The following is a 13,769-nucleotide window of genomic DNA, read 5'->3' on the forward strand; positions in this document are numbered from 1 at the left end:
TTAACTGGAACATAATCAATAGAAGAGAAAAGCAAACAAAATATAACCAGAGACATTGAAATTAAGAACAATGTAACAATAGCCGAAGGGGAGTGGGGAGGGGATAGTGGGGAGAGGGGTCTACAGGAGCTACTATAAAAGACACAAGGACGAAATCAAGGGGGAGGGTAAAGGTGGGTGAGGGAGGTGGGATTGGCTGGGGTAGGGTGGAGGGATGGGGAGAAAATGCAGACAATTGTAACTGAATAAAAATTTAAAAATAAATAAATAAAATTGATTAAAAAATTAAATTAAATTAAATTTTAAAAAGTTCAATGTCCTTTAATATCCAAAATATTATGTCAATAAGTAATTACTTTAAATTATTCCTATATTTCTACAATCAATTGTATATAATGGCCTCTTTCCACTTATCTTAGTCTCAAAAATATTATAAAAATCACATGAGTATATAGGACAGGAAGGATTATTTTGTTCACATCCATTTTCTCTGAGGCTCTCACAGTAGCCCTTGAAAAACCTTAAAAAAAAACTTGAATTTTTTACTGGTAAGAACTTTACTTTCCACAAAATGGACAGACAAATGCTTATTTGTTTGAAAAACATTTCTTAAGACTCGTAAGCAAGCCTCTGACTAGGACTGAGGAACAACTAGGCTTTTACTGGCTGTGAGATAAAATCAGACAAGCAATGGTATCTTGAATTTTTCCTAAAGTGAACTTAGGCCAAGAATATACCAAGTTATTCTTTTCTTTAAAAAATACAGTGAAATTATATAAAGAAATGAGTTAACATTCCAAAATATAAAGGTATGGATTGTGCATATTACATACAATCAATACAACTGTTTTACTCACCAATTCCATTAAGTCTTTTAACTTCCCAATTTCTTCTGGAATGGATACCAGTTTATTATTACTGATAACCAAAACTTTAAGAGGAAGATCAAATAAGTATTTTGGCAATGCTGATAAAAGATTTCGACTGAAAAGAATAAGAAAGTCTCATTATGAGAAATATGTCTAAAACCTGACATGTTATGTTGAAAAAGAACAAATCACCTCAAAAGTAAATAAGAAGCTTTGGCCAAATAATAACTATCATTTAATGAATGCTTACTTTGTATCAGGCCAAAATCTTTCTATACACTATCACATTTAATCCTTACATCAACCCCACAAGATACGTAATATTATTAGCACCATTATACAAACAAGGAAACAAAGGTAAAAACCGATTAAGTGACTTGCCCAGGCACAGCAGACTGCAAAACCTGTGCTGTTACCTATGATACTGTCCTACACACCACCAGTTCTCAAAACCCCAAATCATTCTTCTGAGCTAGAGAATGCCAGAACCTTGCTCTTTGCTATAATTTCATTATATTCAATAGCTCCATGCCTCTAACTAGAGAAAGACTCCGAGGATGAATTTGCATGTAGTTTAAATTTATGAAAGAATGAACAGGATTATATGTTCAAAAACATGTAAACCCTAACTCATCTCCTTTTATGGGTTTATGGCAGAACAGCCTACTAGCACCTTTATCTCAGCTACAACATTCTTACCTCCATGGGTACACTTAAACGTAACAACAATTAACACTTACTGAGTGCTTACTGTGTGCTAGGCCATGTTCAGAGCACCTCACATGAATTAACTCGACTAACCCTCACAACAACACACTTTAAGAAGATAGCGACTATCATCATGCCCATTTTACAGATGAAGAAACAGTCATAAAGACATTAAGTAAACTCCTTAAGTCACACAACTGGTAAGTGGGAGAACCAGCATTTAAATCTGGACAATCTGGCTCTGTGTCCCTTACCCTGAAACTACTGTGGTCAAATTGATATACCAATACAGACTGACACCCAAATGATCCCTACTATAGACTGAATGTTTGTGTCACCCCCAACAATTACAATGTTGAAACCTAATCCCCAAGGTGATGATATTAGGTGGGGCCTTTGGGGGTGATTAGGTCATGAGGGCCCTCGTGAATGGGATTAGTGCCCTTATAAAAGAGACCTCAGAGAGCTCCCTCACCCCTTCTGCCATGTGAGGACACAGCTAGAACATGTCCATATATGAACCAGGCACTAAATTTGCCAGTGCCTTGATTTTGGACTTCTCAGCCTGCAGAACTGTAAAAATTTTCTGTTGTTTTATAAGCCACCCAGTCTATGGTATTGTTGTAGCAGCCCAAATGGACTAAGAAAATCCTACTCCCAAACTATATAAAGTGTACCATTACACTTACATACTATACTAAGCATTCATAAGCAATGAGCAGTTATTTTTCCTGTTTTTCAAAGTTACATTTATAGATGTACATACTTAGCATTTTGTGTAACATGTACAACAAAAGCTCAGTGTTACCCCAAGACAGGATTTCAAAAACTTTCACCCCATTTTATGCAGGCAGAGACATCCAAAAACACTAGACTGGCTTTAGACCTGGCACAGACTTAAAAAAAAAAAAGACAATGTCCCTAGAATAGGAATCCTGGTCATGCTGCTGGAAAGTCAAATATGCTAGGGGCCTGTGACAACTCTTGACACTTTTAGGATCAAGCAGGATGAAGCAAACAAGAATCTTCCTGCAGGATTCTACTTTAAAAGCAGGTAGTATACAGGAAGAGAAAAAGAACTAAAAAATCATCTTACAAGTTTCTCAAGATACTTTCACCAAAATAAAAAAATTAAAAAATGGAAAAAATAATGGCACAAACAAAAACATTTTAATCTCCCTCAGACCAAAAATATTTAAAAATTGACTTATTTACTTCCCTTAAGAATCAGGTTCATTAAATTAGCACAGTAAGCTTGCTCCAAAATTTAATTTCTTTATATATAGCTAGTAAGTCATTAATCTTTACTTTTTTTGCCACATGTTTTAGAGATAGTCAAAGGAAGTCAGTCAAGAACAAATGTTGTTTCAAGAGTTTGTTCAAAGTTTTTGTGACAGTAAACAAAAATCAGAAGTTAGCTTTTAAAGATCAAAGCAAAAAGGAATGAAAGAAAGTTTTAATAAAACGACAGGCACACCTCATTTGATTGTGCTTTGCTTTATTGCACTTCACCAGTATTGCATTTTCTACAAATGAAGGCAAGACCCTTCACCAGCAAAAAAATTATGACTCCATTTATTGTGATACCTAGTTTATTGCAGTGGTCTGGAACTGAACCCACAATATCTCTGCAGTATGCCTGTATTCTAAGACATACCGTACGTTAATATAGAAATGTAATTCAATTTTGGACAAATCAATTTTTTCCATTAAAGAACGAAATGAAACAAAAACTTAAAAATAACTCACTTTCCTCAAAGCTCTCCCAAGCTAGGCCAAGGAGATGATAACCAGTTAAAGGAAGGAGCAAACCAAATGACTAACATCTATGGAAGGAAATTCCTCTCACATATTTTAAGGTGTAAAGTGGTTTCAGTTTAAGCAGCAGGTACTGCCAGGTGACACCACTGTGGGGGGATACACATAATAATTAATATATCCCAGTGAAAAAGGAGCATTATTATTTATGTATATTAACTATATTTACTACTTCCCTATATGGGAATTTAAACAAGTAACTTCATTAGGGAGGGGAAAGAAATTATCCCTTCCAAATCAAAAAAAGGAGAAAGAAAAACAAGAAAATGATTCTAAAATTGTCACAATATAGAAGTTTCCATTCAATGTCACTCATTTGACAGGGCAATTTTTTTCTTATTCTTATTAAATGTTCACTCTGTTATATAGTTTAAGAATGAGATTTCTACAGCCATACTATTTTGATTATAACCTTGGCCCTACCAAGATAGCTATAGATATAGACAGAGAGATACATATAAAATATTGGGCAAATAATTAACTTCTCTGTGCTTCAGTTTCCTCATCTGTAATTCAAGGATAATAAAAGTACATATCTCAAAATGCTGTGAAGATGAAGTATTACATGTAAAGTATTTGTAACACTACCTGGTACAACACAGTAAGCACTTATTTATTTGGTGTTAACATCAACTGTCATTCACCTCCTAATGTTCTGACATTCCCATCCCAATCTGTCCATGCTTGAAGTAGCAACAGAAAGTCACAACAGTATGAAAAATATCACAAGGACTGTTTCTTTATAATGTCTCACTTTAACTGAGCATGCACATAAACAAATTGATATTGTGGTGCTATGATTTTAGTAAAATATTTCTGATGAAAAGCTCTGCTATTCAAAGTGACTGGAGGACAAGCAGGCACGGGCATTAGCCTTGTTAGAAATGTAGGCCCCACTGCAGACCTAGGGAATTAGAAGCCTATCTGAATCCCCAGGTGATTTCTGTGCACATTAATTTGAGAAGCACTGCTTTCAAAAATAAGAAAAAGGCCTACAAAGTAGTGTGGACATATGAAAAATACAAAGACGATACTACTGAGATAAATATAGGCTACACGCCAAACCAAACACATTCTTTTGCTACTAAACGGATTAGAACTATAATAAAAAACAAAATTTACCCCCCAAATTACTTCCTTACCTGATGTTAAGGTATGTTAGCATCTGCAGGTTTTTAATGGGTTCAGGAATGGTTTTTATGCAATTATGATATAAATTTAGTGTTTCAAGGGGTGCAAATAACCATACATCAGAAGGAATTTCTGCAAAACGATTTCTTGAAAGATCTGAAAAAGAAAGGTAATTTTGAGTGTCGAACATGCACCTTTATCAGTGGTAATAAGCAGAACTATTTTAATACTTGCTGAATCACTTACAATCCAAGCAACTATTTAATATATTATAAAATGTTACTCACCATGGTCTTGAAGGCCTTCACAGCCAAATTTACATAAATCTACAACACAACTAAATTTCTTACTTACCATGGACTTCTCAACCCACTTTCATTTGGTTTCTAGCCACTCATACCCACCGAAGTCAGCAGCAGCCTCGGCAGCAATAACCACTCATCCACCTGAAACCATTTCTCTTCCCTTGGCTTGAAGATTACACTTCTGGATGGCTTCCTATTATATCCCTGACTACTTCTTAGTCTCTTGATAGATTCTCCCCTACCCATATTGTGAATGTTAGTGCTCCTTAGGACTGTGTTATAAGATAGACACTATGGTGGGTGATTTCATCCAATCCCAGGGCTAATTTAAATTTATATTCATATACTGACAAATTTCAATTTAAAGATGTGTCTGAACACCTAAGTTAGATCTTCGGGACTTTCTCTTGATATGTCTGAGGTACTCAAATTCTGCAAGTATAAAATCTGAACTGAAAGTTTTATTCCACTCATCTGTTTCTCTCATCTCAAATAATGTCACCAACATCCTCCTGGTGAGTTGCTCCAGCCAGAAACTTGACATTCATCCTTGATTCTTTCCTCTAATAAATTATTCCAAGCACACACAAATATACTTCCATTCACTGAAGTTTTCACGAAAATAAAATCATGAAATTATTATAACCATTACACCTCTATTAAAGGTTTACTTGTTAAATGAAATTTTGGAAAGTATTTGGGGTATCACATGGCAGGTCAAAAAAATACCCTAAAAGAGTTTCTCACTAAAGCACTGTTGACCTTTTGGGCTGTATCACAATTCGTGGAGTGGGGCTGTCCTGTGCATTGTATGATACTAAGCAGCATCCCTGGCATCTCCCTGATGGATGCCAGTAACACCCTCTAGTCCCAGCAGCAAAAAAATGTCCCCTGGGGTGGAAACTCCCCTACCCCTGTTGAGAAACACTGCCTATACAATCCTCAAACTAGCTACCTTATTATAGAAATATACTTTGATTACACTAGTTCATTATACTTATTTGGTTAAAAGCATAACATTATTATTCTTTACCTCTGTCATGAAGAACATCTACGTTGTATTGTAGTTTAGCCCACTATACCTCATTTAGTATCTGGTCTGCTTTCATAACAATAGCCTCTTACCAATGCTCAACTGCTTCACTCTGAAGGATGTAGTCCCATTTTCTTAGCAATATAGTAAATTCCCTTCTCAGAACATTAATGTACATGTGTTAATATATTTTATATATATTATACACACATATTCACCTAATGCAAAATTCTATAATCGACAAAAGAAAATATTAGTTATGATTATGTAATAAGAAAATTTATTTGGATTCTTCTTTCTTCTACCATGAGTCTAAATAACTATATAAAAGGATAGTCATAATTTTAAGAAACCAAAATCTGAACTTGAAATAGAAGTTTCTCAATATCCTGCTTACCTCCTCCAGACACCCAAGCATTATTCAGTTGTATTAAGAAATAAAATGTGTCATTGATTTTTTTTTAGTTTATAATGTTTCTTTAACATGTAGGGTTGTGCCTCTTATTCTTGTAACTTCAGAATTCTGGGAGTTAAAAATTACTGCTTACTATTGCCCTGGCTGGTGTGGCTCAGTAGATTGAGCGCTGGCTTGTGAACCAAAGGATCACTGGTTCGATTCCCGGTCAGGGCACATGCCTGGGATGTAAGCCAGGTCCCCAGTAGGGGGCATGTGAGAGGAACCACACATTGATGTTTCTCTCCCTTTCTCCCTCCCTTTCCCTCTGTCTAAAAAAAAAATTAAAAAATAAAAATTACTGCTTACTATTAATCTCAAATCCTAAAAACAAAATTATGCTCAGTTTATTATTCTAGATAATATCTTGTATTAAATATCCAAAAATAATACAGTGGTACTAGAGAGATGATGATGGTAGCAAGAATTGGGATAAGAAAAGTAGACAGAATTTGTTTATATTTTGATATTGGTACTTACAAGAATTGAGCAAGTGATTGTCTATGTGGGAGAAACAAGAGGTAAGAATCAAGGATGGCCCCCAGCATTCTGGCCTACACACTTAAATGATATTATTTCATATAAGAGTAGAAAGTGGAATAAGATTTTTGTTGTTATTGCTGTTGGGGAATTTGTTTTGTTTTTTTGAAGCAGAGGTAAGAATCAAGGGTTCAATTTTGTATTTGTATAAACTGAGATTATCCAAAAGAGATCCAATGGAGGGTTATGAAATGATCAGTTAGTCAGATGATTCTGGATATCAGAAGTGAGGTCTAAGATGGATATGTAAAACTCAAAGTTGTAGGAATATGGTTAGTACTATAAAATCATAAAAACTAAAGACATCACCTAACATTAGATTAATCAAGTTAGAAAAGGAGTTCAACAATGGGCCATGAGGAAAGCCAACATTTATATGCTGAGTAGAGAAAAAAAACAGGAAGCAGAAAAGACTGAAAATGGTCAAGAGAAAACACAAAAGTAATCAAAGAAGTAATGGGGAAAAAAAGCTAAAATATCAGTATTAATAATCAGTGACTTTAATAATGACTTAAATAATATCAAGGTATTATTTTAATAATTTATACATTATTGTGTGATGCTTTCTGTTATCTCCCCCCCAAAAACAGATTAGTTAAATTACAAAAAAAAGTATTATGAGTCCCCTTAGGGAATTTAATTAAAGCAGTATTTTCGATATGACTAATATATTTGTTTAGTACATATCAGTTAAATTATACTTACTATTCTAATTTAATTGAGTCAAATCAAATAAAGTAGAATAAAGTCAAAATTAAAACTCAAGCTATTATAAAGCCTCTAATTAAGGAAATCTTGTTCTAGGTTTTTTCGGATTTTGAATCTGAATAAACATCCTTTCTAAGAACAGGGTAAACAGAGTAACAGAGCCAAAAGAAAAATACAACCATGGAAAGAAACATGGGAAATACCACAAAACACTTTGTATCTTAACTTCTTGAACTCTCTCTCTCACTAACACCATCTCAAATTTTCCTTTTAAAAAAATAGAAGAAAGCACAAACACCATCCCGACTACCACAAATTATGCAGTTGAGTTTACATTTGGAGAGATCACAGGGGTCAGCACACTGGACTGCAATGGTTAAGCCTCGCCCTGGGAAAACCACCTTCGTGATCACGGTACCTCCCATGCCAGGGAAGTATCATCATATTTTCCTTTAAAAAGTGAAAATTAACTTTTGTATAGATATAATGGATAAAATTTGAACTCTGATTTAATTTTTTTATCTTGTGTTGTACAATTAAGGGAGTTTTTGTAACATTAAAAAGCATCTAATTAAAATGTACACTAGCGCAACTAGAATAATATGACTAATAATGAACATACTATACTCAATAAATACAGGCAAAATTAGTATTTTATTTAATATGGTTCCATATAAAGATGGGAAGACAAACTGTTAATTTACTACTTATGGGGAGATTCATTTCATAACTTTAAAGCCTACCTTCTCAGCTTTGCATCACCTTTTAAAATACAAGTATCCCGTCTCCTTAGCAGGACCTATGAAATTATTCTTCAGAGACAATTCAGGGAGCAGTATCTGATACTAATTACTAGCATACATAACAAATTTTACTGATTATAAGGAATGTTAAATATGTCACTGCTCCTTCAAAACATTATGGTGGCGAGTTCATGCCCAAGGGGCATCACAGTTCTTACTGTCAAGGCAGAACTGTTTGCCAAGCTGTTTGGAGGGAACTTGCACAACAAAGTATCTGTCCTTTGACTGATGTAAGCCTGTGTGGGCATTCTATTTACCTAATATATGAGAAAAATGTGTAAAGGAAAACCTGTGTAAATTGAATTGGAGTTTAAACCACAATGTAATTGTCAGTTATAATAAGACTATGAGTGTTACATGACCATAGCTTCAAGCAATGAGCAGATTTAACAGTGATTCTAGAAGAGAGATGAGGAAAACAAATCATTATCTTTCACAAATATCAGCTCATAATGCTAGTGCAGATCAAGATCTTTGAATACATAAGGAAGATATGCATTTTAATAAACATTTCTCTGAGATAATTTTTGTTGATATGGCTATTGATTGACAACTAAGTAGCAAGTATATTATGTAGTGCACTGCCTTATTTCACCATATCTGTAAAAGACAAAATATATGACATTAAATTTGTTGAAATACAAGAAAAAAAATAAAGCCTGCCTCCTAAGTGGGAGAAGTAAAACTTGCAGAAAGACAGTTATAAAGATGCTTCACCTCTCCCATGAAAAAAAGGAAATTAAAATGTGTTCCTTATCTTCCTTTAGTGAGCTGAATGGCAGCCCCAACAGATATCAGATTCTAATTCTTGAAATCTGTGAAAGTTGGTTGATAAGATAACATTTTTGCAGATGTAATTAAAATTCTTGCAGTGAAGTTATCCTGGATCATCCAGATGGACCCTAAATACCATCACATGTGCCATTATAGAGGAAGGCAGAGAGAGAGAGAGAGAGAGATTAGACCAATATATTGAGGAGAAGGCCCTGTGAAGACGAAGGCAGACACTGCAGCCAAGGAATGCCAGCAGTCACCAGAAGCTGGAAGAGGCAAGGAATGGAGGGCATACACCTCTGCTGAAATCTTCATTTTTAGCCCCATAAGATTCACTACAGACTGCTGTTGCACAGAACTGTAAGAGAATAAATTTCTGTTATTTTAAACCATCAAGTTTGTGGTAATTTGTTGCAGCACCCACAGGAAACTAACACACTTCTCAAAAATTGTTTATCAGAATTAATGAGAGCATGTCTGCAAGTTTTTTTTTAAATTAAATAGCTGTGTATTTATTTTTCTTACGCATTAAGGGGGGGTCTTTTTAAATTAGTATCCTTGGGAATAAGCACCTCTATAAACACTGAACTATTTCTCTTTTGTCTTGATTTTAATCATAAATCATATCAAGCAGTATTTGCTATAACTCAACAGTAGACACACTACTGGGTACTGTTTCCTGCCTTTCTTCAAAAGGCTCCTTGTAAAACTGCTGGAAGCCTGTTAGAGAAATTAATAGATCATTTTAAATAAGCTGATCTAAATTATGTTCTGTAACACTCTTGAGCTTCAGAGGTCAGGGAAGCTAGGAAAAGGAGAAGAGTCAGATGGAATTGAAATCTGTTTGCTACCTCCCAAGCTGCAGCCGCATGAATCACAGATAGGTCCATCTGCCACACAGGGCAATTCCTGGTCCGTTGGCTAGCATTTCTCATGGCACATATAAACTAATAAGTAAAATTCTATGGCACACCAAAAGATATAATTTTTGCCAATCTGTCAAAAATAGGTATAATTTTGATTCTGGAGGCTATTGTTGTATTGGAAGTTATTATTTTTTTATTTGACAATCTAAGGGAAAAGAGGTCAGTGCCCCTGACTAAATAGGTATTATATGTCTTAAAAATTCTTGCTGCACACAAGTTGAAAAATACTATATTATACTGTATTACTTATACTAATTAGAATTTTATCTTAATCAGTATACAAAAGGATGTAGTTTTTAATGTTTAACACAAAATGTTAAACTGATACATGAGTCTTCTTTAAGTGATATTTAATAATATAGATTGCCATAGTCCCTTTTTTTAAAGAAAAAGCCTAGGTAATGTTTGAAAACTTGACACATTTTTACCTCTGGAAAAACTTCTAATAAAGTGTGTTGTTAGAACACATCCTCATCATTAACAAAGGTATCATCATAGAACTTTCTGCTTTAACAAACATAAGTATTAAGTGAAGAAATAATTCGAAATCACAACTCTAAATTCATACCAACAATAACCTAAGTGGAACTAGAGCAACTAATACACACACATACTCACCCACCCCACATGCTAGATCAAAATACTATAGGTTTTGCACAATTATTTCTAATCCTCATAACATCCCTGTGAGGCAACTACTATTCCTCATTAACATGTGAAGCAAAAGACATATTAAATAGTATGCCCAATGTTAAAAAAAAAAAAAAAAACTAGTAATAACTGACAGGACTAAGGTTCCAAACTCAGATTTGACTTCAAAACCCTTGTTCTGATTTAAACCCTGTCCTAGATTTAAAATACCCTGTTCCATTGGAACCACAAAGCAGGGTCAGAGAAATTATAAATCACCTAACCACATTCATATCCTAGGTTGTTTCTTGCAATAGGAAGCAGAATATAAATCTTACTTCAAGTCCCAATTTTTAGTTAAGAAAATAATGAACACTATTATAAAGCTCTCAGCTGTTCTTAATTTACCAAGTCAGAACTGTTTAGTCTGAGCCAACACATAGTTTTCTTGGCTCCTTAAAAAGTGGACTTTTATTAATTTTTTCAATATTTTCAACCAATTCAATAAACAAAGATTACAGAAAATTCATTACACAAGTTTCTTCCAAAGGGAGGACACCTTATCAGCAAAACTATTGTGCTGAGTACCTGTCAAGAATTCTGAAGGATCTGAGACTTTACCCTACTTGTAAGCTGACAAGTTAGTCTAACAGTTGTATGGGCGCTGGCAGAAGGCATGAGACTCCAAAGGACTTTATCACTCATAGCAGAGCAAGTGGCATGAGCAACACATTTGTATCAGTTACCCTTCCCCCACAAATCTCACAGGAGCAACACAGATGGGTACCTACCAATGGATGCCTGCACATATAGCACATCAAATTCTGGGACAGAAACTCTGAGCTGAGGGAACACAAATCTTTTATAATACACAGCAAGCATGTCTGCACTTTGTTCAAAGGGAGACTTTTTTTTTTATTTTGCTGGACAGTAAGCATGATTTTCCTTTGCTATGGAGAGAGAATCTATCTCATTCTTCCAAAAGAGAGTCCTGAACAAAAGTTACTTAGTAACTCACTTAGAAGATGTGCAGAAACCTAAGACCCATGCAAACTTATCTCCTAATAATACCATGTACATTCCTTATTAAGCAGAGATTAGAAATTGCAGCCTCAGAAAATATGTAAGGTAAAATAATTAAATATCTTAAGTATCAAACTCTCTGTGGTCCTGCACTTATAGAGTCTAGGACAGAGGAAGGCAAATCCTGATCCTCACCTTCCAAGCCTCATTATCCTTACTTCCCATGCAGCATCCTGGCTTGACTCTATATATTAACAATTCATTCAAACAAAATTCCATTAAGCCCTATGAATTTGGCACTAGGTGTTAGGACAGTCAAAAAGCCCAGTCAGACACCAATCCTAAGCAATCCCAATCATTGTTCCATTCTAGCACCAAATACTATCTGTTTAGATAATAACACTTCAGTGAAAGGAACTATGCAAAAATAATCACTCCCACTTAGTTGTACTGAAACTACTTTTGACACAGCTGTTGTGGTGGGACCAGTGCTACATCATTTTGGGGTATATCTCAGAGTTTACAAAACTCTTACAGACTGAAAAAGAATAGGTAACTGTTCATTAGCAGATTAACACTAGACTGGATCTGAGCTGTATTCAGATTCTACTGATATTACCTATAAAACCTTGTCAAAATCACTCACATACTGCACTGGCCAGTGTGGCTCAGTGGACTGAGCACTGGCTTACGAACCATAAGGTTGCTGGTTCGATCCCCAGTGAGGGCACATGCCTGGGCTGCAGGCCAGGTTCCCCAGTGCAGGGAGCACGAGAGACAACCACACATTGATGTTTCTCTCCCTCTCTTTCTCCCTCCCTTCCCCTCTAAAAATATATTTTTTTAACTTTTATTGTTATTCAATTACAGTTGTATGCCTTTTCTCCCCATCCCTCCACCCCACCCCAGCCAAACCCACCTCCTTCCCCCACCTCCACCCTCCCCCTTGATTTTGTCCATATGTCCTTTATAGTAGTTGCTGTAAAAATAAATTTAAAAAATCACTCAAATACTATTATTCACTATCTCAGGGCTGTTGAAAATGAGTAAATACTGTGCAACAATCTAAAATACCTAGAAGAAGCAACAGAAATGAGGAGAAAATTATCAATTTGTACATAACAATACATAATGTTCATGAAGATATAAAATAAAGTGATGGAAACTATTATGTTCAGTTTTTATGACATGTAAAATATATACCAGAATTATATGTCTTTAGGAAAGTATATAAAATCAACCAACTTAGTTATTTCCTAACATGAAAATAAAAATTATTTTCTCTGTTCTTCAGTAGCTGATATTACTCAAATATGAGCTAAAATCCGATTAACATGGTCTTGAATGTTAAAACCTTATCTATTTTTCCACCTGAAAGAAATGTCAAGACTACAAACAAAAACAACAAGGAAACAGAAGGCACCACAGCTGTCTGCCAATGCAAAAATGGAGAGTGTCTTTGAAATATTAGAGACTCTAATGTTGGAGCCTGATGGGAAATGACAATCCCATGGCTCTGGCACGTGTTCTCAACAGATGGTCTCTGCAAAAAACAGGTGATTTCCTGATTCAGTGTTCCCTAGAAGACAGTTATCCTGTCATTCAGGACAAGATAATGAAAAATCACTCTATAACACTAAAACCTTGTTGAATGAGTAAGACATACTGGTCACAGATTTTCTAAGCTACTCTCCATCATATTATATATTAACCACAAGTACGATAGAGAGAAAAAAATATAAAGTAAACTTTAGAAAAAATGCTCTAAAGCCAACAATTTAAGAAAGAGCAAGCAGATCTCACTTATCTGCAGCAACCAATCATGAGAGGCTCTATTTGAGCACAGGCACTTTGAGAAGCAAGGGTGAAAAAAACAGATGCTGCAAGGAGAAACCACAGATGCTAACCAGAGGGCAAAAGCACTGTGAGTCATACAATTACTAAGCCACATGAAAGGACAAGACTTTATTTTTTAAAAAGAAGATGGCAGCACTACGCATTTATCTGTAGGAAATTTTACAACGTGTTTCAGTTTCACCACGAAATA

At 35.0% G+C, this 13,769-nt stretch overlaps 1 protein-coding gene and 1 non-coding gene across 3 annotated transcripts in view; both read right to left on the reverse strand.

Moving 5' to 3' along the window:
* Nucleotides 1–13,769, reverse strand: part of LRCH2 (leucine rich repeats and calponin homology domain containing 2) — a 141,790-nt gene that overhangs the window by 81,816 nt on the left and 46,205 nt on the right. For both annotated transcript variants that reach the window (XM_024564416.3, XM_045198660.2), the window contains exons 2-3: nucleotides 4,538–4,682; nucleotides 858–984 (exon numbers count right to left, since the gene is read on the reverse strand). In XM_024564416.3, the coding sequence (XP_024420184.2) occupies nucleotides 858–984; nucleotides 4,538–4,682 (272 nt within the window). The remainder of the gene's footprint in view (nucleotides 1–857; nucleotides 985–4,537; nucleotides 4,683–13,769) is intronic.
* On the reverse strand, nucleotides 7,847–8,004 carry LOC112308259 (U1 spliceosomal RNA). Its single transcript, XR_002975156.1, has one exon. It is a non-coding gene; the product is annotated as a U1 spliceosomal RNA (small nuclear RNA).

The sequence above is a fragment of the Desmodus rotundus genome, chromosome X (genome assembly GCF_022682495.2).
Source record: "Desmodus rotundus isolate HL8 chromosome X, HLdesRot8A.1, whole genome shotgun sequence".
NCBI classification, from domain to species: domain Eukaryota; kingdom Metazoa; phylum Chordata; class Mammalia; order Chiroptera; family Phyllostomidae; genus Desmodus; species Desmodus rotundus.